General features: G+C 42.9%; 1 protein-coding gene and 2 long non-coding RNA genes across 3 annotated transcripts in view; 1 reads left to right on the top strand and 2 right to left on the bottom strand.

Annotated features, from left to right (window-relative positions):
* Nucleotides 1-5,556: 5,556 nt before the first annotated feature.
* LGALSL (galectin like) lies at nucleotides 5,557-13,434 on the bottom strand. Its single transcript, XM_033239229.1, has 5 exons — nucleotides 12,893-13,434; nucleotides 12,050-12,121; nucleotides 11,781-11,869; nucleotides 10,946-11,123; nucleotides 5,557-8,707 (listed from the first exon to the last, which is right to left on the bottom strand). Exons 1-5 carry the CDS (start codon nucleotides 12,926-12,928, stop codon nucleotides 8,564-8,566), a joined length of 519 nt encoding a protein of 172 aa, XP_033095120.1. The 5' UTR covers nucleotides 12,929-13,434; the 3' UTR covers nucleotides 5,557-8,563.
* The window catches only part of LOC117099735, a 60,282-nt gene continuing 46,494 nt past the window's right edge, over nucleotides 12,129-25,916 (top strand). Inside the window, exon 1 of the long non-coding RNA XR_004443978.1 lies at nucleotides 12,129-12,949. This is a non-coding gene — a long non-coding RNA (uncharacterized LOC117099735). The remainder of the gene's footprint in view (nucleotides 12,950-25,916) is intronic.
* Nucleotides 21,777-25,916, bottom strand: part of LOC117099736 — a 121,660-nt gene continuing 117,520 nt past the window's right edge. Inside the window, exon 3 of the long non-coding RNA XR_004443979.1 lies at nucleotides 21,777-22,303. This is a non-coding gene — a long non-coding RNA (uncharacterized LOC117099736). The remainder of the gene's footprint in view (nucleotides 22,304-25,916) is intronic.

Raw genomic sequence — 25,916 nt, 5'->3', positions numbered from 1 at the left:
TGTCCACTCAGGTTAAACAGCGGAAGCCCATCTCACCCACGGCTAGGTACAAAAGTCAACAGATCTTTGTTTCTTTGGCTGAGGAAAGATTTGGCTTGTGGTTAGGGGCCATGCATAAGAAATACTGATGGTATCTTTGTACACTGGCGGAACACTGCAGGGAGCTAGAGGGCTTAACTATGAGAGACCCAGGAAGCAGAACCAACTGAAGGCACATTTGAATCACATCTCCATTCTTGGGCTCCTTTCTCTTTCAATGGAACGACAGGTGGAATTGTCCCTGTGGTATTTATTTGTTTATTTACTTGAGACAGTACAGGAATGCTATCAGCTCACTGCAGCCTCAAACTCCTGGGCTCAATCGATTCTCCTGTCTCAGCTTCCCAAGTAGCTGAGATTACAGGCATGTGCCACCACATGTAGATAATTTAATTTATTTTTTATTTTTATTTATTTATTTTTTTAAGAGACAGGGTCCTGCTATGTTGCCCAGGCTGGTCTCCAGTTCCTGCCCTCAAGTGATCCTCCTGCCTTGGCCTCCCAAATCTCTGGGATTAAAGTGTGAGCCATGGCACCCATATATGGTATTTAAACAGTTTTTTGCTTTGTTCTATATTTTGGTGATAAATGCATGGAGCTGAAGTTTGAGTACATTCAATGATGTGATTCCTTGTAGATAGTCCACAAAGCAGGCCTTCTTTGCCCCAGGCTTTGTTCAAGGAAGGGTCTGCTCTCTACCAGAGACCCATGTGTTTTGCAATTAAAGAATATACATTTCCTCCCTGAACTCTTTTCTTGGGAGGCTAGAATTTCAGCCACATCACCGAGCATTAGGAAACACAACCCTGGCCCCATAGATCAAACCCGAAGTTAGTATATACTGGTGAGTTTTGTGCCTGCAAACATGCAAAGGGGATTTAGGTCCTTAGAAACATGGCTAAAGTCCTTTAGACCAGGGGTCCCCAATCCCCAGCCATGGACCAGTAATAGTTGGTGGCTTGATAGGAACCAGGCCACACAGTAGGAGGTGAATGGTGGACGAATGAGTGAAGCTTCATCTGTATTTACAGCTGCTCCCCATTGCTCGCATTACCACCTGAGATACCTCCAGTCAGATCAGCAGTGGCAATAGATTCTCATAGGAGTGTGAACCCTATTGTGAACTGCTCATGTGCGGGATCTAGATTGTGTACTCCATATGATAATCTAAAGCCTGGTGATCTTTCACTGTCTCCCGTCACCCCCAGGTGGGACTGTCTGGCTGCAGGAAAACAAGGGCTCCCACTGATTCTACATTATGTTGAGTTGTATAATTATCTCATAATATATTACAATGTAATAATAATAGAAATAAAGTGCACAATAAATGTAATGTGCTTGAATCATCCCAAAACAATCCGTCCTCCTCCCTGTCTGTGGAAAAATTGTCTTCCACAAAATCAGTGTCTGGTGCCAAAAAGGTTGGAGACCATTGCTTCAGACCCTCCCCACCTACCCCCATCACCCAAGACATGGCAAGCTCTGTCCTCCCCAACCTTCTGTAGCTTGCTATGTTCTGCCTACTCAGGCTGACTCTAATTATCTATTGACATTCATCTTTATGTGTATTTTATATGTTTACATCTTGTCTTTACAGCTTCATCATAAATTATTTAAGGGTAAATGGTATGTGTCTTTTCCCTGTTTGGTACCCCACAATGTCTAATACACCTTCAGATACAGTGCTTCTTTCAATCCAACTACATTGGCACCAGTTATGAGTGATTCTCTCAGAGGAGAGAGAAACGATGGCTATGGTTAACCAGACAGATACGTTTTTAAATTTGTTTTAATTATGTACTTAATTCTGAAGGATTGTAAGGGGACTCTCATGTCAAGGATTTACATCATTTACAAAACCGAAAAGAAAGTTAGTTGCCTTAAAACAAACCAACCTGTGAGGTGACCCCAGTGTTGACTTTAATCAGAGCCCTATGAGAGCAGGTCCATTTCCAACCTCTTCTAATAAAAGACTGTGGTCTTGTGCTCCATAGGGTGTATGATTTTTTTTTTACATCTGAGGATTTAAAAAATGTGTGATACATGGTTAATTAGAATCTTAGAGTAACAGACCACACTACTACATGAAGATTCTCATTTTAAAAAATGTTTTCAGCAGTTTCTCATCATTTGGTGCATCTCTTCCTTGTTCACTTTTTATTATAACACTAAATATCATTTTATGCTGAGCTAAAGGTCGTTGTTATTGCATTAGGAGGAATCTGTGCTTTCTAATATTGGAACAGCTGCAATAACTTAGAGTAAAAAAAATCCCTAAGTATATTTTACAAATGCTATTCTAAATATTGCCTAATACACTGCTAACTTTGGCTAGATTTTAAATAAAATGAGAGGCCAATGAAAGTATATGTAAGGCATATTCTGGTGAATTAGAACATAGTCTTAAGGATTAGCAGTTTTTACACTGTTTCTTTATAAAACTGTGGAGGATTATTATAGAAATTGGTGTCATGATTATTTTAAACTCTGGCTTTATTAGCTGTAAGAAATGCTTTACTCCTGTATGACCTGCTGTCACCCCTGGCTCTCCAAGCTCTCCATAGCAAGTGGCATTGCAGTCCTTATTTCCCACAGGAGGTCAGTTAAGGCTGGAGGTTTAAAGCACCAGCCTGAGCACACATCACAAATCCAGGAGGCGTGGACGCCCCATTTCCAACTCCTTGTTGTCACCAGAGACTCACCACTTTGCTTCCTCCTGTTTCCATCCCAACTGTTTAGGTAAGCTTTGATAATTTGCATCTGTCGTTTTAGAATTAATAACAGAATACTGACAGAAAGGGATGTGTTGGTGTTATTAGCAAACATTTGTTATTGTTCTGACTCATGAAAGCTTGGAAGGCCCCCAAAACCCCGCATCATCCCCAAGGCCTGTGGTTGGCTTGCAGCTTCCCAGGGCCTATTATTTAGGGACTGTCTGTGTTGTCCTATCAAACAATGATGCCTCCTCACCCTCTGTTTGTTCATTCAGTCACCATCTTTCCCTGGGAGATGGAAGGGTGTATCAAAGCAAGAGAAAGAGTCAGTGGTTATTTCTTCCTCTGCTCTCTAGGTTGGGTATTGTTTCTGTACCTTAGATACACCCATTTTAATTAATTATGAAGTCTATATTTTGCAAGGCAGGTCTCTGCCTTATGCAGAAGATTTTGTGTGTGTGTGCATGTGAAAAATCATTGTGAAATTAACCTGGTGATTTGGAAGCAAGTGGTTCAAGGCAACCATGCAACATTATGTACACACTCAGTTGCATTTTCCTGTGAAAGGAAGCCTTTAAATTCATTTCTAAAGGGCCGTGAAAGCTCACTTGGGCCACTGCTACTTGCCCTTTGCCTCTTTACAAGCTGTAAGCCACCATGTGGATTTGCATCAGAGAAAACTGAGTTCCACCTTGACAATTCTTCAGTGAATAGCTAATTGAAATGCTTACCAAGAAGGAAGACAGGTCTCCTCTAGAACTTTAATCTTTCTAGGGGCAATCGCTATCTAAAATAGGTGTCAGAGTGCCATCTAGGTCCCAAACCAACCCAAAGAAGGAGGATTTTTACAAGACTCAGTGGAAAGGCAAACTTTCTTTTACTACAGTGTTGTAATTTTGAGGTAGAGGCAGAAGTGAGCAAATGAAATGATAGAGAAATCCTAGAGAAGAGAAGGTTAAGTCAAGGACAATGACACATAGTTGTAATGTTGTAATGATAGTTGCAGGATCTTGGCAGAGAAGGATGTGCCTGTGTTGAAATGCAGTTTTTACAGAATGATATCCATAGATTGGAATCTCAAGGCCTGTACAACCCAACAGTTAGGAGTTCCCAAAGGCAGCGTCATTTAATCTAAGATTCAGGAGACCCAGGACCACCTATACCATCCAGGGTGCTTCTTGTTTTATTGTTTTTTTTTCTTTGAGACAGAGTCTAGCTCTGTCACTGCAGGCCGGAGTGCAGTGGCATGATCATGGCCCACGGCGCCTCAACTTCCCTGGCTCCATCCATTCTCCCTGCTCAGTCTCTTGAGTAGCTGGGACTATAGGCATGTGTTGCCACACCTATTTTTTTGTTTATTCGTTTGTTTTCAATTGAGATGGGGTCCCCCGAAGTTGCTCAGACTGGTCTCAAATTCCTGGTCTCACATGATCCTCTGGCCTTGGCCTCCCAAAGTACTGGGATTACAGGCATGAGCCACCACACCTGGGTGGTTTTGAAAATACAAACCCCTGGGCCCTACTCCAGACCCGGTGAAACAGAGATCTCCTGGGGGCTGGGGGAGCGGGAGAGCTATCTGCCTGTTCATCACACTAAAGTTTAAAGCCACCAGAGACCTTTGTCTTTTATACTCACTGATGGATCCAAGTGACACAACTCAATACATACCTGTTGAATGAAGGAAGGCCTTAAGGGTTCGTGGCACTCAAAGGCCCCAATTACGGATATATTTTCCAGGCCATCTAATCCAAAATGCTGTCATAAGTAAAATGTCACATCCCCCTAGAGGCGTTTCTAACCAGGCTAGGGAGCAAGGGAAGCTCTCCTATCTTTGTCCAACAGCCTCAGCAAACTGTCCCTACTTTAACAGGCCTCATCTGCCAGTACTTAACTACAAATGCTGTGACAGAGGAAGCAGCAAACCAGCCTCACAATGCTACACTCTAAAAAAAGATGGGATCAATAAAATTAAGGTATAAATAGGGCCCTAGATATAGCATGTGAGTAAATCTGTCACCCAGCAATGACAGAAGTTGGGCAAACTTCTATAAGCCATACAGTTTTATCTGTAGGCTGAATAGCCGAGAGATTAAATTTCTTCCCTAATCATTCAAACCACACGAAAAGAGAAGGCAAGAGAAATGCAATCTTGTTTCTGTATCTACATTGTGCTAAGATTGTATTTGCTGATAAAAACCCACTGCATCCTTCAACATCTGAATGGATTAACTGTAGTGTATCTATACAATGGAATGCAATAAAAACTATTGATATACACAAGAATGACTCTCAAATGCATTATGCAAATTGAGAAGCCAACTATAAAAGATTACATGTTATACGATTGTTTTTAAGAAAACATGACAAAAAATGCAAAACTATGGGGAGGGATAATGGATCTGTGGATGCCTAATTAGGATTAGGAATGGGGGACAAATTTATCTGCAAAGGAGTAGCACAAAGGAATTTTTTGAGATGATGAAATGATCCCGTATTCTGATTGAGATGGTAGTTACATGACTATATGTATATGTTAAAACTCAGAACTTTATACCAAAAGAGTAAATTTGCTGTAGGCAAATTATATTTTAAAGGAACCCACTGCATTTACCATTCACAATGTAAGTTATTAGATCTCTGAGGGCCCTGAGACACTTTTCTTCTGTTTATCAGTGTGGGGAATGCAGGAAAAAGTTATCTTGAGGCACAAGTGTGAAAGTGAGGAATCACTGCTAGGCTTTAGGGTCTATGCTAAGTACATTATACCTGGCGCCAAATGTAGCATGTTAGAAACTGGAAACTGTTTTGTAGAAAATTCCTTTATTATAGTGCAAATAACTTTCAGCAGTGACATAATGTAACAACACATTTAGCAACATTTTACACCACGCAGTAAATAAGAAAGTGTTTCTTTGAAAATATGTCATCATAGGAACATTATTTCTATATTAATGCCAGAAAATGCCAAGGCCGTTTATCTCAAGGCAACAGGGCTCCCTCCTTCCTTTTGGGTATCTTCTTTTTAACACAAATGAAATGACTTGCCATTTTAACAAATCCTCAATTATAAAAGCGATGTCTCAGGGGGTTTTGAACTAAGGTCGGCAAGATTTGAAATGGGGCTTCAAAAATTTAAATAATAATTTTAAAATACTTCCGGAATAGCCCCAAAAGTAGAAGTCACTTCTATTAGGTTTTAAGTAGATATACATACTCACTCCAATTTTACTGTAGAAATGGACAGATTGTCTAAAGCCTGCTTTCTATTCCCCCAGAGCCTGATTGTTATTTATACTCCTTGGTTTTGGTTATTGCAGAACTGGGGCTCTGGTCAGAAATAACTCCTCACATACCCAAATATTTTCCTGTGGAAGCTTTAAATTGCACTTTCCATCCTGAAATTCTCACCTTAGACCTCACAGGTCCAGGAGAGGGTGTGAATACTGTTTCCAGTTTACAGCTAAAGCCCCTTACTAATTTGGGCTATACCTGAATCAAATCATCACATCATTTAGATTAATCCCAATAGGCTTATCCAAGAGGTTCCCACTAACCTCACAGAGAAACAAACAGTTAACATTGTATTTTCACACTAAGCTGCCTAAGGGCTTGGCTGCTAATGAGTTAGCTGATAGGTAGACAGAATAAGAGTCTCAATTCCAATCAGTTACACGCCCTGCTCCTCTAGTTTCTTCTGAATTATGCAGTGGGTGGGAATGGTTGGCCACTCAAAAGAGTCTTCCTATGGGGCTCTTCCACCATAAGTTGAATCAAAACTCTCACAAATGTTATTTCAAGGTGCCCTTTAAGTATCTATACAAACATTTCTCAAAATTTAGGGACTTTGAAGTGACGAGCCATGAGAAGTTAATCACAGGCTTGAAAATACCTGGAACCATAGAACAGCCCCCACGGAACAGGCTGAATATGGTTAAATAAGTTGGCTGAAAACATGAAGCTTTTCAATATACAGCCAGTCTTGTTGGCTACAGTATCTTCTTATATAATACAATGGAACTGTGCTAAACAGTTTCAAAGTTGAGAAGAATCCAAATATATTACCTATAAAAAATTCACAATTTTAGTTTGTTTATTTTAGACTTTGGTACTGAAACACTGTCTACATTCTTGACACTTGAAAATGACATGGTCACTTCAGTGCCTCTGCATGTTGTGTAAAAAAAAAAAAAAAAAAAACTCAAAAAAGCAAAGCAAGACAAGGATGTGTCATTACAAGACACAGTATGCTGTACAAACAAAACCTAAATTATATATAAATACACCCCCACCCCAGAACCCTGTCTTCTCTCACTACCTGATCAAAGCAATGCCAAGGGTCCCTCCCTCCAGGGCCAATGTAGCTTGTAAAGTCCAGAGCCCAGGACTTTAAGCATCCCTTGCCTTGCAGTGACATTTACAGTACTGCAGCCTCCTGTTGGAGTCACCCTGTTTGATCAGTTCCATAAGTGCAGGGAAACGCCTACAGCTTAATTGGAAGCATTCACTCTACTGGCTGGATTCAAAGACCTGGAGTCCTGGGAGTTAACCTTTCAGATAAACTGGATCATTTCCTAATCTGAATCCCATCTAATCCTACTGTCTCCTCAGAGCCAACACAGTAGGAAGCATCTTCTACTCTGAAGCTTCCAAAGGCATTACTTAGGGATATTGGTGAGGGTCACATAAGAAAAGTTATACAATGAGCTAACAGCTTAAGCTGATATAAATTACTTCCAAGTAAGTTATTCAGGGCCATTTGCTTCTGCTTTACACTGAATTCCACAGTCATTTTCATATTATTCCTTTAAAAGTTTACATTATAGTCACTTTAAAAATTGTCTACGCAGTCACCTCTTGTGTTTTTGATTAATTTAATAACAACTTAACGAGCTATTATATAAATCAAGAGAGAAATAATTAGTCTTAAGGAAGCCAATACTGTGCTAATTCCCAGTAAGGAGAAAAAGCAATGTAAATAGAATTTTACATAACCAACAATAACTTGAAAAGCAGTTTTATCAAAATGGTTTTGCAAAGGTTTCCCAAAAGCACTTACAGCAATTTATATCAAGAGATCCTAAGTTTAGGGGTATGGAGAATCTCAATTCTTTAAAGTAGAAATTCACCAGTTTCATAATTGTAATATGTCATTTTCTCCCCTAGGACCTAAGATATTTATACATTCAAAAGTTTATAACTTGCTGTTCTTGAGACATTGTTTGTTCTCTACTACATACATTGAGTAAAATAAATAACTACAAGAAAGCTTCAACAATCTGAATTAACATTATGCTGTGCAAAACAAAAACAAAAACAAAACAAAAAAAAGTCAAATCTTGAACAACCTACATTCTATGTAAATACCCTGACTAAAATATTGGTTGTGCTACACAATTCCACTTCAGCGCAGAAATGCATTGATTTCACTGTACCGTTGTTGGCTTTTCAAGTGTCTTTAGCACTTCTGTTTCTAAGCATTGCCTTGCTTTGAAAAGATGAATAATTTGCTACCAAATCACAAATCATCACAAATCCATTTTAGTGTGGTCTGAATAAAATCCAGCATAAATGTATTATTTTATTCTGGGTATAACGGCTCGGTGTCTTTGTCCCAACAGCTTTCTTCCTAAGGGCAAACCACGGTTGAAGTTGTCATTTTGGGTTTAAACTGTACAAAAGATGAGACAGTGAAGCTTGCCATTTGTTTTTGTTTTCTTTTTAAGAGTCCAGATCTTGCCAGGACACTTCTTCCAGACCAACAGTCAGAGAGTTGTGGCACGTGATCCTATTTGAAATAGAGGTGGTCTAAATCAGCCAAGCTTGGTGATCTGGAGGTCTCCGTTTATCTTTATGGTGTCAATTGCAGATAACGTTTGAATGCGATGGTAAAAATCAAAAAGTTGGTGTCCATCCACAAACACTCGGAAACGTGGGTGCTCACAAAGAATTTCCACCTGGAAGGAACAAAATAATAATCCACAATTTTAATGAACCCTACTGGGGAAAACAAATAATACTTCATTTTAGAGAAAAAAAGGCAGTATCTTCAGTGGTTCACAAACATTAGAATGTATTGAAACCTGCAGAGGGCTTGTTAGAACACAGATTGTTGGGCTTTACCTCCAAAATTTCTGATTCAGCAGGTGTAAAAATGTGTGTTTCTACCAAGTTTCAAGGTAATGCTGATATTGCTAGAATAGAGAACCCACTTTGAGAACCATTGCTCTACACTATTCAATATAATACCTTTTAAAGATTTAAAACTGCATTGCTTTAACATATCTCCCTTCTCCCTATACTCCAGAAAGTGATGTAAAGTAGCACAGACTTGTTTATATGGCACCTAATGCCTCCACTGTCATCCCCTGAACTGTTCTATTCCACCTTCAGAAGGGCCCCTCACAAGGCAGAACTGGCATCCATTAGTAGCAGACCATAATAGTCTAGACACTCAAAATATGCTAAGCACTAAGGCAGAGAGAAGGTTACACATAGTAATTACCACTGGACAAAGAACATGTAATTAGCAAGGTTTTGTTGAGTCAAACAGAAATACTGGTTCCATAAGGTAAAAGCTTTTTCCTCAAGTAATTTACCATAAAGTTTAATTACTGGTAGTGTGCTATGATGGGTTTATTAAAAGCATTGGTATTCACCATGTAAGGAGGCTCCATATGTGATATTAGTCACATTTAATTCATATTACTAAAATTTTATCACCAAGAAAGGCCTGTTTCACTTCAGTTTTGTTGTTGGGCGCATTATATTCCTCCTGGCAGTCAGAAGCTGTGGTTATTCACATTCATGAGCTATGCATTAAGGTTCATCACTGAGAAACTATCCTCGCCAAGAGGAGCCCAAGGGGACATCACCATTCTGGAGAAGGGGGTGAGGAGAGAGAATGGGTCAAGGGTGCTTTCCAGAGACTATAACTAGAAGGGCAACTATCTCAATTCTACCACCGATGCAAAAATCATGGATTCTTATTTTCCTCTCAGAATGTAAGAAGGGAAGTGAAATAATTACTTCTTCATGAGGCACTTGAAAATTTCTAGATGAAGGGTAACCAGTTAAGTGTAGTTCTGTTTTATTGGGCTCATATGTCATGGAGCTTTTAACTGAGTTGTCATTATTGTGATGTAACGTGAAGGTGTAATGACAATTCATCACTAGGTCTGACCCCTTTTCAACACCATTACTACTTGCATTTCCTTTTTTTTTTTGACAGAGCCTTGCTCTGTCACCCAGGTTGGAGTGCAGTGATGTAACCATAGCTCACTGTAGCCTTGAACGTCTGGGCTCAAGCGATCCTCCCGTCTCAGCCTCCCAAATAGCTAGGACTACAGGTGTGTGACACTACGCCAGGCTAATCTTTTTTTTTTTTTTAAAGAGGCAGGGTTTTTGCTATGTTTCCTAGGCTGGTCTTGAACTCCTTTGCTCAAGCAATCCTCTTGCCTCAGCCTCCCAAAGTGGTGGGATTACAGGCACAAGCCAATGTGTCACTACTTGCATCTCTTATTTGGCATTGCCTTTCATAGAGGAAGGTGCTGCTAATGCTGCTTGATTGAATGAAAAGTTTGGATTGTGCTTCCTGCCCAAAAGATAGTGGGGAACAAATCTTTATGCATTCAGTCCCAAGGGAAGGAATTTGTCAGCCACACAGTCTGTAACCGTGAAATAGACTGAGGTTAATTAATCCAGAGCGGGAAACAAGGACACAAACATGGCCTCATTAGCAAAGGGAACAAGAGAAAATGAAATGATCATCATCGTATTCTTTAAAATGTCATACAAATAAGGCTGAGAGCTAATAAGTAGCTCTCAACCTTATTAATATTTATTAATATTTAATAAGTGGGTACTTACTAGTATTGATTAATCAATCAGATATTTGGGGGTAGGTATCTACTATATGTTGGGTACTACATAGAAAAGTTACTTATTCTTAACAATTTGGTCATGTAAATATGGGTCTATTTAAATGTATGAGCTGAATAGAACTAACAGTTACTACGGCAAGTGTTCATTTACATCCACAAACAGAGCTCTTTTGATCTTTTTTTCACCATTGGGTGACAAATTTCCTGGACATGCAAAAATTCTGGCCGCTTCAAGTGTTCTTGGCACACACTAGGTAAGCCGAACATTATCACCCTGCCAGTGGCTGGAGCCGAGGCACTCGAGGTACTCACCCTGAATGGCTGGTCTGGAATGAATGGAAAGTAAGGGATTGCTGACTGTTCTTCACCCCTCTCCCCAGATATACAAGAATTTCTGAGTAGCTGCCGATCTGTGAACACAGCTTTGAGTTCGATTGCCACATCGGCAGGAGGGTCTTCCGAGTCCCCACAGGTCAAGCTGATTGCAAAGCTGAAAAGAAAATCATCTCATTGATTCAGGGTTGGATATAAAAACATTTCAAAATGACCCAGGTGCTTATATTTCCTGTTCCTCCTCTGGGTTTGCCCGTTTTTAAGAGGCCACTACTCTTCAAGAGAGGTTAGATTATGGAGAAGTTAAGTCAAACCAGTTTATTTTGTTACCTAAAGCAAGCTCTGGTGAAAACTTTGGTGGAGTTGAAAATGACTAAAATTAGCGATTTCAAATACCCCAAAGCGACCACACATCTATGTCTTAATCCACTTCGGAATTCTCAAAAACAGCCACAGAAATTGACCACGGGAAATAATGTTAAGTTGGGTTCTTATTCATCTTGATAGTTCTTGCTCCTGGCACCATGTTTCAAAACCATAAAAAAAAAAAAAAAAAAAAATCCTTTGGCCTCCCTAAGGGTCAAAGAGAAAATGTGGGCCTATATTTATAATCTCTGATATAAATAGCTGTCTGGAGAAATGATGGCTGGGATTCATACACATTCTTTTCATGGGAACATGGTACTTTCTTGGCACTGGCAACTAGCAACACTGTCCACAAGGAGAGGAAGAGGAGGAGTGCTAAACCACAACAGGAGTGGGCAGGGCTCAGCCACAGCCTGATAGCTCTATCCTGACAAAGACTCTGCCTTACCTCTCTGGGTTGAGGTCTACGATGCCCATCACTAACACCTTCTTGCCTGGTCTCATGCCACCTTTAATGTGCCCACAAAATGGAACTATCTGCAAAGGGTGGGAAAAGAAAAATGAGTTTCACAGCCTGTTAGGGAAGAGCCAAGACCTCAGATCCTGAAGGCCTGACCCATTGGAAAATGCAATAAACAAACGAATAAAATTTTAAAAAGCAATGAGAAAGGAGGAGGGTACAGGCAGAGACACAGAACACAGAGCAAAGCCATTTACCAGTCGTGGGAAGTACACGTCCGCTTGAACTGGAGAGCTCAAAGAGTTGTTTAAATGGCCATCATCTAGTTTCTAAAAATAGAAGCACACAGATTGGCTTTCCATGGGCTCTTTTTTGGGGGGCTGGAGGAAGAACCCACACAGATGTGGTGGAATCCAGCAGTCTTCCACACGCACACAGTGTCTGCAGATGATGCCTCTTCACTGTCTCTTAGATAATCTCATAACCCCCGAACAAAACCCATCCTTTCCACCCGGTGGTTAAGCTTCTGAAGATCCGCAGACCCTTCAGATCCAGATCAAAATCAAGGTCGAGGTCCACCGAGGAGCCAGAGCCCCACGCCGGAGGAGGGCAGGCCCCTCTTCAACCGCAAACGCTTCTGGAAGCGCGGTGGGCCAGGCCTGTCCTCCGGGATGTGGCTGAAGTGGAGCGGCCGTGCTCAACTTCTCTCGGGAGCCCCGGGCGCCGACCCATTTCCAAGGGGGAATCCCCAGGACGTTGGGGGCGGTGGCGGGGCGCGCGCCCCGGACACACTCACCCACGCGCACACCTGGCTGGCAGTTGCACGGCACAGATCGGGCGGTCGGGCGGTCGGGCGCCCCCACCCCGCCATCCTCCCCAAACTCCCTCCCCAGCCCAGAGCCCTGCAGCCCGGGAGCCTCTCCAGCCCCCAACGCCGGCCGCGCGCAGCCGGCGGCTGCTAACAGGTACCGGGCGCCTTCCCACGCGGGGGGCGCTGGCCAGGCCTGAGGCTTCTCAGCACCCCAGCACTGCTGGAGCAGGCGGCAGCGGAGTGCGGGGCGGCGGGGAGGGGCGCCTCGCGCGCGCCCTGCCACACTCACCACCACGGCATCGCTGTCGGCCACCGATCCCGCCATCTTCTTGCCCGGCGCGGCGGGGTATGTGGGACGCAGCGCGCGGGCGGGGATCCCGGGGCTGTCCTGCGCGGGGCGGGGGCGGGGGCGCGGGTCCGAGCTGGCGCGGGCGCGCGCACACACGAGGGGGCGCGCGCGCACACGCCCGGGGCCCGGCGCCGACCTGGCAGGCAGGGCCTGGGAGGAGGGGAGGGGAGGGAGGCAGCGCCGGCCGGGAGGGCTAAGGTGCTCACCGCGGCCCGGGACAGCCCCGGACCTGGACCGACGCTGCTGCTTGCTGCCGCTGCCGCTGCCCGACCAAGAAAGGTGGCAAGGGCCGTGCCGCGTCGGCCCTGGGCAGCATTTAAAGGCCTCCGGGGCCCGGCTTGGGAACCGGGAACAGGGCGGGGACCCGGCGGGGCTGCCGCGGCTTGCTCGGCGGGCCCTGCCCCTCGGCCATTGGACGGTGGCGGAGGCCGGGGCGGGAGGGACGGGCCTGTCCCGGTCCGGGAGGGCGGGGACCCTGTCGGCGCACACCGGCCAGAGAGTGGGCAGGGCAGGGGCTGGAGAAGTGAGGGCCGGAGCCGGTCAGGTGACAGGTGCTCGTGCCACCGGCGCCACTCCCTCCAACCTCCTTCCTCCTCCTGCCACGTCCTGGGGGCTGGTGGGGCGGTGGGAGGCGAGGTCAAGGGAAGACTGGGTGCTGGGGGTGGTATTCCAGAGTGGGAGACTCGGCAGGATTTCTTTCAGAGAATTCCAACAAAATCGGGGGAAGGATTCATTCTGCTCTCTAGGGCAGAAAGAGAATGAAAGGTCTGAAGGCTTGCAGAAATCAATGTGTGACCTGAAAGAACGAAGCAGAGAGGACTCAAGGTAGGGACCTTTCTATCCCAGAAGGCTAGAAACAGAAAGGTCTCTCTTCCCTGTGGAAGGACAGGCAGGTCTGGGGTTCCCTGGACTCTCTCGGGCAGGAGTCTAAGCCTTACCAGATCAAACTGGGCACAGTCACTGTCCTCAGAGAGCCTCCATTGAGCCCTGTTTTTAACAAGTCACTTGCCCAGTCTGGGGTAGTAAGCTTCTCACTGAAAATCTCCTCATACCCTTCATGGAGTACTTCCCAGGGGATACACACCTCTTTTATTCAAGCCAGAAATTCCTTTATGGCATTTCCACACTAGGATGATTATGTAACTTCTCAGATAAAGCTGTATCAACATATCCTCTATTAGGTGACATCCTTGGCTGAAACATTCCGTTGCATGAATCACCGGGGCGTTCTTCACTAATAAGCAGGGAGCATGTGTGACCTACTGCAGTCCCAGAGGGCCCCTCAGAGGCTCCTTTTTTTTTTTTTTTTTTTTTTAAATTGAGACGGAGTCTCCCTCTGTCGCCCAGACTGGAGTGCAGTGGCGCTATCTCAGCTCACTACAACCTTCGCTGCCGGGCTTCTTTCTAGTCACTGCAATTGGCTGTGTGGCCTAGAACATCACTGCGGCTTTTGTGTCTTAGTTTTCCCTTTATGGACCAGAGCTAATCATGGTAATCTCAGTTGAGCAGGGAGAATTACCTACACACGCCTGTAAACCTCAGTCGTATCCTCTGGAAGTGGTTCTCGAACTAGAGGCTGAAGCGCAGCACGCTTGTGGCTGCAGCACACTTTGTTTACCAGTCTTAGCTCAAAATCACACTTCGTTATATTTTAAAATATTAGGCACTTATAGGAAATTATTGACATTTGAAAGCCCACTTTAGTATGTATCAGTTTCTGAGAGTCTGGTATAGAGAAGAAGCATTAAAGTGCAGTAGTTCTTTGTCATTAACTGAGTGACACAATAAAGGTGATACAATATGTGATGGAGTTAAAGAGTCGGTGTCCTGGGTTCAAATTCTGGCTCTACTATTCTCTAGTTATGTGATCTTGGAAAAATTACTAAACTTCTCTGTGCCTTAGTTTCTTCATCTGTTACTCAGAGATGATGATGATGATAATGCCTATCTCAGGTTATTGGGAGGATTAAGTAAATGCTTTCCTTAAAACAGTATTGGGCACATAGTGAGCACTTATTATACAAAAATACTGAGTGCCTGCCATATACCAGGCACTGGGGATCCAGCAGGTGACTTTTTTTTGCTGAGCTTACATTCTAGTGGGCAAAAAGTCAGTAAACAAAATATGTCGGGTGGTAAAAGCTTTAGGAAAAAATAATAAGGCCAGGTGTGGTGGCTCATGCCTATAATCCCAGCAATATGGGAGGCTGAGGCAAGAGGATCACTTGAGGCCAAGAGTTTGAGACCAGCCTGGGCAACACAGAGAGACTCTGTCTTTACAAAAATAAAAAAAAAAAATAGCTGGGTGTGGTGGTGTGCGCCTGTAGTCCCAGCTACTTGGGAGGCTGAGGTGGGAGGATCACTTGAAGCCAGAAGGTCAAGGCTGCAGTGAGCCGTGATCTCACCACTGTACTGCAGCCTGGGTGACAGAATGAGAACCTGTCTCAATAATAATAAAAATAATTTAAAAGCCAGTAGAGAGAGAGAGACAGGAGGTAGGGTGATGCTATTTATACAGGATAGTCAGGGAAGCCACCTCTGGTAAAGTGACATTTGAGAAGACCCCTAAGAAGAGGGGTGAGTCATGTGGACATCTGGAGGAAGAGTTTGCTGGCAGAGGAAACTGCAAGGGAAAAGTCCCCAAGTACTGGGGCTGGGGGCAGTGACTGAGGAGATGTGTAGCTAGAAATGTATAGCCCTTCTGCACTGTGGTTGAGGATTGGCTTTTACATGGGGAAATAGGAAGACATTAAAAGTTTCTGAGCAAAGGAGGGACATAGTTTGCCTTCTACTGCAGATGCATCCACATGCTGCTGTATGGAGTGGCCTTTGGAGAGAGGGTGGATGGTAGGAGGGAGGGTAAAAATGGGACTTAGGAGATTCCTATAGCATTCCAAACAAGATGTGATGGTGGCCTTGACATGGTGGAAGTGGTGAAGCTGTGAGAAGCCCTGGGCCCTTGATAAGTCCTAGCTGTTATCATGCAGCTTTGAGAGTTCATATGGTCTTCTGAGCCTCAGTTTCCTCACTTGCAGAATTAAGGGGCTGAGTGCATTCATCATTCCCTCTTAGCTCTTAGAAAGTTCTGGTTCCTGAAAAGCTGTGTAAATACTATCTAAATTGAAATGGGTTTGAGAGTAGGTGCTGCTGAATGAAAATAATCTTGGGTTGAATCTTTTGATAAGTGCTTTTGTAGGGTGAAGAATAACCCTTTGATTTGTTTTGTAAGTGGAGTTTAAGATATTTGGATTGCTGGAGATGAGTTTCTTACATTTTAGAAATGTAAAGAATAGGAAGGTACTAAATGTGCTCAGAATATTTTATCATGGAAAATTGCCTTTTATTCCAAAAATGCTTGATTCCTTCTCAATCTATGGAATGGTTTGTTTTGAATATGAAGAGCAGAGAGAAAGCCTGAATGAGTTTTTTTGTTGTAACTAAAAGTTGAGCAGGGTCAAACTATCCCTTATGGGGAAAAGCCATTAGCAAATTAATGAATTATAGAGCTTAAAAAATTCTTTTTTGAGTTGTATAGCGAAGAATAGGCAAAATTTGCTCCATGCTTTGATTATAGGTATTTGTGTGTAAAAACATTAACCAAATTGGGACCCATTTATGAAATGCAGTAGTGAAATTTCAAGAAGAACTGTGTTACTACTGGAAACTACTAAAAACGTTAAAGAAGTGGGGAAGGCAGTCAAACATTATTAGCTTTGAAAAAAAGTACAAACAGGTCTTTGAAGATGGGCTTTGCTAAATGATTTTTCCAGAGGAAAATAGATTAGTTCCTTTTTACCTTAACATTTTATATGTTTTGTTCAAATGTATGCACATACAATTTCTAATGTTGGGAGGAGAATAAATATTGATGACAATTCAGCAACTATTTTATCAGTATTGCTACATGCTGTGGTCCTGTGGAGATAGTTGAAAATGCATGAGTCTTGTCCTCAGGAAACTCACAGTCTACTCTGGGACACAATGGCAGGATGTGTTAGTGGGTAAGATAATAAAGGCCTCAGACCCACAGCCTGAGCACTGATGCAGGGAAATTCACTCCCATTTGGAGGATTAAGGCCACTTTCTGAAGGAGGTGGCATATCCCTGAGCATATGCCTAGCAGCAACTGCTGCAGAACTACAAAAGCAAGTCTTCAAAGACCACATTGCAGCTCTGTTTGTGGCCTAAATTCTAACCCCACTCTTCTCTCTGGTGTGGCAACCAGCTGAACTGAACCCCTGCTTCCAGAGGCTGCCTTTCATCTGTGCCTTGGTCCGGAGAGGCATGTGCTTCCTTCCTTTCCACCATGCCTGCCATCTGAGGCCTCCTATGGGCCATGATTCCAAGGCCTGACTTGAACTTACAGACCCCTCATTCTCTATCAGTGTGTATATACACATTGTCTAAAGCAGGGTTTCTCCTCACACTAGTGACATTTTAGGCTAGGAAACCCTTTTCCGTGGGGGGCTGTCTGGTGTGTTAGAAGATGTTGAGCACTAGATGCAAATAACACCTCCCCCTCCTCCCTAGTGTGACAACCAAAAATGTCTTCAGATATTGACAAAAGCCCCTCTTGGAAGGGAGGGCACAAATTGTCCCCAGTTGAGGCTCAGGACACACTACCCCAAAATGTAACTGTAGGAGACTAGAATATGCCACCCCAGAATATACTTCTTTGGCATATTTTGAGCTGATTATTCTAGGAAACTGCAGCTGGAAAAGCTGTCCTTTTGTAAAAGAAATGTATATCTATAAAGGAAATCTAATACAGTATTTGCATCATGAAGAGGGCTGCTCCAGACAACTTTTATTAACTGGGTGACTTTATCTGCATAACAAGACGACCTTTATTCACCATACATTTGTACTTTCACCCTCCCACAACTTACGTGTCCACCAACCCTCTTGAAGGCCCAAGCCCTGTTCCTTTCCGTAGCTCGAGATACTATGTAAGCTGCAACCGTCTAACCCTTTGGAGTCTCATAATTTGTGGGACTCCCATGTGTATATATGTAATTGAAATGTTTTTCTCCTGTTAACCTGTCTCATGTCAAATTAATTCGTAGTCCAGCCAAGGAAACTACAAGGGTAGAGGGAAGCCAGTTTTCACCCTGTAAGAACCAATGATCTAGAAGATGCCTTAAGATTCCTATTATCCTTATTTATATATATGATATGAAATTTTTTCCAATCAAATCTAGATTTGAAACGTGCACATCAGAAACACTTTCCTTTTTATTTGGCAAGTCATTGCTTCCTGATTACCTAGGAGCACCTTGCAAATGATTCCACAAAGAACCTCTAAACTGAAGGATGACCTATGAGGGACCCTGTGGGTGTGGCTGCCAGATCAAAATGTCTTTGTAATATTGAGAGATTTGTGTGCGTTGTGCATTCTGTTCTATAATATTGCCATGTTTATTTTGATGTGGACTTAATGTGCTCCCCACGCCTATACCTATAGTACAGCATCCCAAATGTTTATCTTGTTTACCCTGCAACTTTGATTCCCTCCTCACCCCAGGTCTCAAAGGATAGTGGTAGCCCACTTTGAGGAATGACACTGCACAGTGTTACAGGTCCATTCAAGCTTTCAGTGCTGCATAATTGCTTTTTCAGGCCAGTCTGCTCATGATCAGTATTCATGTAGGCAGCAAAATACACAAACTCAGCATCCTTTTGTTTACCTACTTAGGTAGGAGGGCAAATGTTTATCAGGTTGTATTTCTATATTTCACAATGTGATTACAGTTCTTAATTATTTTAGGAACTATGGTCATGGTTATCAAATAATCATTTTAGACACACACAAATGTGTGTTGTACCAAAGTAATTAGGGGACAGCCATAAAACTTGGCAGTCAATGCCAGTTTCAACATTTCATTTATTTTTGGTTTATTTATGAGGAGACTAGAATGAGCCTTCTGCTTGTGTTTTAATTACTTCGTGCAGAAAGGATTGATTTCAGAAAACCTCCAGCTTAAGAAGAGAATAATGAACCCATTCCCAGGAGGAGCTCAAGGCTTCAAAGGTATGCTGTGCTTCAAGCCCCGGGGAATGTCACCGTGGACCCTTTAGCGTGTCTGAGAAGTCCTTCCTAGAACAGAAACCCTGGCCGACGGGGAAGCGGAGTGCGCGCTGTCCAGGGAAACAGAACCCCTGCTTCCAGCATTTGGAACTGACAGTGTGAATGAGATATTTTGAGATTCTTTCCAGTGGAGCTTTTTGTGTATAAAGAGGCAACCATGTGCTTCTGAGCCTTCTCTCCAGCCTCACCTTTGGCAATTCCAACAGGCGGGTCTGTGGTCAGCCAATCTTTTACCCATCAGGAATGTGACAGGCCTGCGTGGCAGTGCCCCAGGCCTAATTATGCTCCTCTCATTATGCTTGTCGTTTCTGTTTTCATTTGCTCGTTTATAGTTCTCCTCTTCACCGCCTCTGTGATTTTATTTTCTTGTTGTCAAGTGGCATAAAGGGCTTCTTAGTTTTGTAGTTTCATGGAAACTTGCCTGACTTGGCTGGGTGGAAGAAGACCAAGATTCGGATTTAGCAGTCATTTGGAAATACTGACTAATGGGGAGGAAAACCCAGGAGGCATGTTGCCAGGTGGTCATTTGATTTTTGGAGGAAGCATACTTGGATGACACAGATTTCTGGATTTTTTCAAAGGTGAACTACACAGAGTATGGGTTAACAGCACAGCTTCTGAACAAACCACCATCCAGAAAAGACCTGGGAATTTAAACTTGGCATCCAAATTTGATTGCCCAAGGTGATTGAGAGAAAGCACACTTCATTTATTTATTCAAGAACAATTTATTGAGCTAGGCTCTGTTTTAGTTGCCATTATGATAATTTTTAGTTTCTTTAAAAAAGCAAAAACGACCACACGCATTACTTGCACTTAAAATACTTGCCCTGCTCTTAGATACATGTTTCCTAAGGATATCTCTGCTAGCCTCATATCATAGATTCCTCCCCTGCACACTGCCTCTTCCATGTGACAGTATTCAGAGTGGATCTAAGAGCTCCCCCGCCAACATGGCAACAAAGCCCAGAAAATCAAAATGAAATGCTTTGAATCCAGGGGCTCATTGCATCCCACCTCCATTTAGGTAATATGATTTCTTTTTTTTTTTTTTTTTTGAGACCGAGTCTTGCTCTGTCACCCAGGCTGGAGTGCAGTGGCCGGATCTCGCTCACTGCAAGCTCCGCCTCCCAGGTTTATGCCGTTCTCCTGCCTCAGCCTCCTGAGTAGCTGGGACTACAGGCGCCCACCATCTCGCCGGCTAGTTTTTTGTATTTTTTTAGTAGAGACGGGGTTTCACCGGGTTAGCCAGGATGGTCTCGATCTCCTGACCTCATGATCCTCCCGTCTCGGCCTCCCAAAGTGCTGGGATTACAGCCTTGAGCCACTGCGCCTGGCCAGGTAATATGATTTCTATCTAAATCCAATCTATCTGGTACATGTTGATTTCAGGCCTGAATTGTTCAAATGATTATCCCATAGAGAAAGATTAAGAGTTGAAGAAAATGTTTTACACTGAAGAAGAAATTCAAATTGACAGTCTACATTGATTCAACTCATCACATTTCATTCATTCTCATTATTGGCCTTTGTTGGTTCAGTGCTTCTCTGAAACCTGAGAATTAGTTCAAACTGTATAAATTCAGGAGGCTTCGGGCTGGGCATGACTTTTTAAGATTGCCTGGTGTGTGTGTGTGTGTGTGTGTGTGTGTGTGAGTGAGAGAGAGAGAGAGAGAGAAGGTGGGTAAAGTGGAAAGAAGGGAAATTTCAGCTTTTAAAATTTTAATCATTACATATTATTTGCACATTTTTGTGGGGGTGCATGTGATATTTTGTTAAATACATAGAATGTGTAATGATCAAGTCAAAGTCTTTAGGGTATCCATCACCTCGAGTATTTATCATTTCTGTGTGTTGGGAATATTTCAATTTCTCTTTTTTTAGCTATTTTGAAATATAAAACACATTGTTGTTAGCTATAGTCACCCCACTCTACTATTGAACATTAGAACTATTCCTTCTATCTAACTGTATGTTTGTACCTGTTAACCAATCTCTCTTCATCCCCTGCCTCCCTCACACTCTTCCCAGCCTCTGGTAATAATCCTTCTACTTCCTACCTCCATGAGATCAACTCTTTTAGCTCCCACATATGAGTGAGAATGTGTGATATTTGTCTTTTTGTGCCTGGCTTATTTCACTTAACATAATGATCTCCAGTTCCATTTATGTTGCTGGAAATGATATGATTTGATTGTTTTTTATGGTCAAGTAGTATTTCATTCTTTATCTATCCATCCATCGATGGACACTTAGGTTGCCTCAAATCTTTGCTTTTGTGAATAGTGCAGCAATAAACATAGGAGTGCAGGTATCTCTTTGATATACTGATTTCCTTTCCTTTGGATAAATACCTAGAAGTGGGATCACTGGATTTTATGGTAGTTCTATTTACAGGATTTTTTTTTTGTTTTTTCTTTTTCTTTTTCTTTTTTTTTTTTTTGAGAACTCTCCATACTGTTTTCCATAATGTCTGTACTAGCATTCCCACCAACAGTGTATAAGAGTTCCCTTTTCTCCAAAACCTTGCCAGCATTTGTCATTTTTCTTTTTAATAATAGCTATTCTAACTGGGGTAAGATGATACCTCCTTGTGGTTTTGATTTGCATTTTCCTGATGATGAGTGATGTTGAACATTTTTTCACATCCCTGTTGGCCATTCATATGTCTTCTTTTGAGAAATGCCTATTCATGTCCTTTGCCCACTTTGTAATAGGATTTTTTTTTTTTTTTGCTGAGGTTTCAGCTTTTCCTAAAAGGCAATCCTCATTTTAATTACCAGGAATTAACAAAAGTAACTTGGGGAGAGGACACAAAGCGGCTGTCTGGGCTTGGTTTTGATCCCAGTGTAATGCCAGGGCAAACTCCATCGTGAGGAAGAGAAGAACCTCGTATCTTTTTTCTTTTTTTTGAGATGACTCAGGCAGAGATACAAACATTAAACTTCTACCCTGTGGTGCTTTCTCACTTTCTCTGCTAACAGGTGTTCTCCTTGACAGTGAGTTGGAATCTTCCACATGCAGCTCTGATCCCAGCCAGTTCTGCCCACCTAATGCACCAATCATTTAATAATACAAAATGACTTGTTTTCATAGTAACCCGCTCTTCTCACCTGGACAGGTTGGCCCTTGTCATTACTGGCCCTTCGGACACCTCCCCATTCCTTCCAGTAGATCTGGGCTTCCTCTGTCCTCCTGAGCAAGTTCTTCCTCTATAGCCTATCTTTTGTAGGCTAGATTTACTGAGTAGATCCTCACCCAGCCTGAAAGAGAAAATTAAGATCTAATAAACACATATCATTTCTATATGATCCTTCTTTGGAAGCAGGAGTAGGTAAGTTCCTGTCTTTCAGGAGGCCACTGTGTCTCCTTGTCTCTTTTAGTTATTGTGGACTGACTGGTGCTATAGCTAGGATGGGCAGAAAAATGAGTGTCATCTCATTTCAAGCCAAGATGATATAGCTAACAATTATTCTGAAGAAGTTCAAACTAAGGGTCGCCACTAGATGATTTATATAGATTATCCAATGCCAGGTGATATATTGTAAATAGAAACAAGAAGGAATAAACTTAAGAGAAAAGAGGATGGGCAGAATTGCTGACTATGAGCAGGATGTGTATTTTTTTAGGTCCAGTAATTATTTTAGTACACAATGTTGTTTATTCTCAGTGTTCTAATAGAAGCTCATAAAACAGCCACAGGCTCACCCTAAAGCCCTTAGTAATTATTACACAATGCTAAAATAGAGCATCACCCAGGAATCAGAGAGTATCCATACCTTATAGTAAGTAAATTGTAATTCAGTTCCCTTCTTCAGTATTGAGCTTGTGTTTAGTCAATGTGGTCTTTTTTTCTTTTTCTTTTTCTTTTTCTTTTGAGACAGAATCTTGCTCTGTCACCCAGGCTGGAATGCAGTGCACAATCTTGGCTCACTGCAACCTCCACCTCCCCGGTTCAAGCGATTCTCCTGCCTCAGCCTCCCAAGTAGCTGGGACTACAGGAGTGTGCCACCATGCCTGGTTAATTTTTATATTTTTTTAGTAAAGATGGAGTTTCACCATGTTGACTAAGCTGGTCTCGAACTCCTGACCTTAAGTGACCCATCTGCCGCAGCCTCCCAAAGTGCTGGGATTATAGGCGTGAACCACTGTGCCCAGGCAGCATGGTCTTTTAAAAACATAAATTGTGTAATGTCAACCCTCCTTAAAATTACTTGTTGGATTCTCTTGGTATTTAGAACGAAATCCTAATTCCTTTTCCATGACCTTCAAGGCCCTATAGGAGCTGGACCTGCCTCTCCAACTTTACCTGGGGGCCATACTCTCTGCTGCTCCACACTCTTCAGTGAAAACTGGCCTCCCTGGCGTTCTTCCAGCAGCCAAGCGTGCTCATGCTTCAGGGCCTTTGCATTTGCTGTTCCCCCTGCCTGGAATGTTCTTCCCCAGACACTTGTCAGGTTCTTCATCCTTAAATCCTTAGCTCAGGTGTCAGCTCCTGGGAGAAGCCTTCCCTAATGCAGCCCTAACCAGGGCTTTTTACTGCATCCTCATCTGCACAGTATTTATCTCCATCTCTAGTTGTCTTGTTTATTACCTGGTATGGCCTTTCCACCCCAGAAAGTAAGAGCCCTGAGCACAGAATCTTGTCTTCCTTTTTCATGACTGTGAGAATTGGGCATGAAGATTTGTTGTTTGACTGAATGAGCGCATAGATGAGTTGATGAATAATGCAAGGCCACAGATCTGCAGATGATATATAATCTCATAGCTGTTGAGGACTCCAGGGTCCCAAGTTGGAGGTTACTTACTGACCTCCTGTCCATGGTCTCAGAACAATTCTCCTTAGGTGTCCTTCCCACCTAAGGAGAAGGCTCAATTCTAGACAGCATATGGATTTTACATAAGTTCATGTTAAATATTAGCCAAAATTGTTGAACGTAAATTTAAAATGTCAGAAAATACCCTTGTAAGCAATAAAAAAGTGGAATTTGTAAGGTCAAGCGCAGAAAAGATAATAGTGAAAAAAATTATAAAACACAAGCATAGCAATATAATATCTATATTAGTGGTATTATTGTTTCCTCATCTTGATTAGGTCAATTCTCGGGCTCTTTAGAGTAACCTAATATCCCTAATGCTGAACATTAACTCTGACATCTTCTGTAAGAGGGATGAGCAGTGAAAGTGCTAGCTTTTCCAGATTACTTGCGTAATTTTACTTAACAAGCACTGTGTAGTGTTCACTATGTGCCAGGTACTCTTCTAAGTACTTGACAAATACCATCACAGATTGGGTTCTCTGGAAGCAGTAGTTGAAACAGAGTTCACGGTGTAAGATGCTTGTTAGGGAGTAACACCTTTGAAGCGAAGGGAGAGAAAGCAGGAAGAAGTAGAACTGCAACGCAGGCTCAGCAAAACCTCAGCCAATCTGGCAGAGTGTCCTGCATCAGGCCCCCACCTCACTCAGTCACCAAATGCATCCCGCTCCAGGACTCTGCAAGGAAGAGCACGGCCTGAGGCAAGGCAGTTCTGCAGCTGAGACAGACTGGAGTTGCTGAGAGCTGGAGGAGGGTGTTTGCTGACCATACCCCTGCAGTTGAGCAACAAGTCCTTCCTTGAAGTGGAATGTGGGGATTGCATCTCTGTATCTGCTCAAATGTTAATTCATTTGACCCTTGTAACAACCCTATGAGGTAGGTCCTTTTATTACTCCCATTTTACAGATGAGAAAACTGAGGTACAGAGAAATTAGGTAACTTCCTAAACTAGATCAGATAGCAGAGCTGGGATTTAACCCAGGCAGTGTGGCTCTAGAATCAGAGCTCTTAACTACTCAGCTATGCTGTCTTATTACTTTATAGAGAAGGTTAAGAGTAGCCTAATAATAATGACAGCAATCTTGGCACTACACTTTGACATTGTAAAGTGCACTCACATCAGTGCTTCAGTTTTTTAGTTCTTTGTAAGGTGGGGTGTGTGTGTGTGTGTTTGCCTGATCTGGTGCATTTATTAAGAACGACATCAAAAGGTGATAATTTGGGGTTGTCTACAGCACTTAAATATTAAATCCTGCCTGCAAAAATCTAGGAATCAGAACTAGAGGCTAAGATGCAATGACTGGGCTTGAATTCCAGGACCAGACAGCATGTGCTGGGGTTCTTATGATGGCTTGGGAAGAGGAAAGGTCCTCTTTAGTGTTTAGGACAAGGGAGTGAGTAGGTGGAAGAAAGGTTATAAAATGTAGGGTGGGGCTGGCCACCTCTGAGCTCTGCCAGGCAAGTGAAGTGTTAGTAGAGAAAAGGACCTGAGGGAAAAGTAGGAAGCACCATGAGAAAGAGGGTGAAGAAGGGAGAGGAAGGAGTTCTGTAGGCGTGAGCAGTGTGGGCTCTGGGTGCTCTTCAGAAAGGTCTGTAAGATAATACAACACTGTGCATGACCAAAAGGGTGGGAGAGGGCTCCGTGTGGGTATATAGCTGTTCCTCAGAGTGGCAAAGTGTGGACTCAGACTGAAGTGGGAGGACAGAGGAAATCCAGAGGCAGTAGAATGTTTCCCCGTCGACTTTGTGGAATTATAGCTACACATAATCTCTTCTTTTTTTTTTCTTCGAGAGAGAGTCTTGCTCTGTTGCCCAGGCTGGAGTTTTGTGGCACGATCTAGGCTTACTGCAACCTCCACCTCCCAGGTTCAAGTGATTTTCCTGCCTCAGCCTCCCAAGTAGCTGGGATTACAGGCACGCGCCACCATGCCTGGCTAATTTTTTGTATTTTTAGTAGAGACAGATTTCACCATGTTGGCCAGGCTGGTCTCAAACTCCTGACTTCAGGTGATCCACCCACCTTAGCCTCCCAAAGTACTGGGATTACAAGCGTGAGCCA

The sequence above is a fragment of the Trachypithecus francoisi genome, unplaced genomic scaffold, assembly GCF_009764315.1.
Source record: "Trachypithecus francoisi isolate TF-2019V2 unplaced genomic scaffold, Tfra_2.0 Lachesis_group17, whole genome shotgun sequence".
NCBI classification, from domain to species: Eukaryota; Metazoa; Chordata; class Mammalia; order Primates; family Cercopithecidae; genus Trachypithecus; species Trachypithecus francoisi.
Note: the sequence above shows the minus strand (reverse complement) of the source record. Positions and strands in the feature narration are given on the sequence as shown.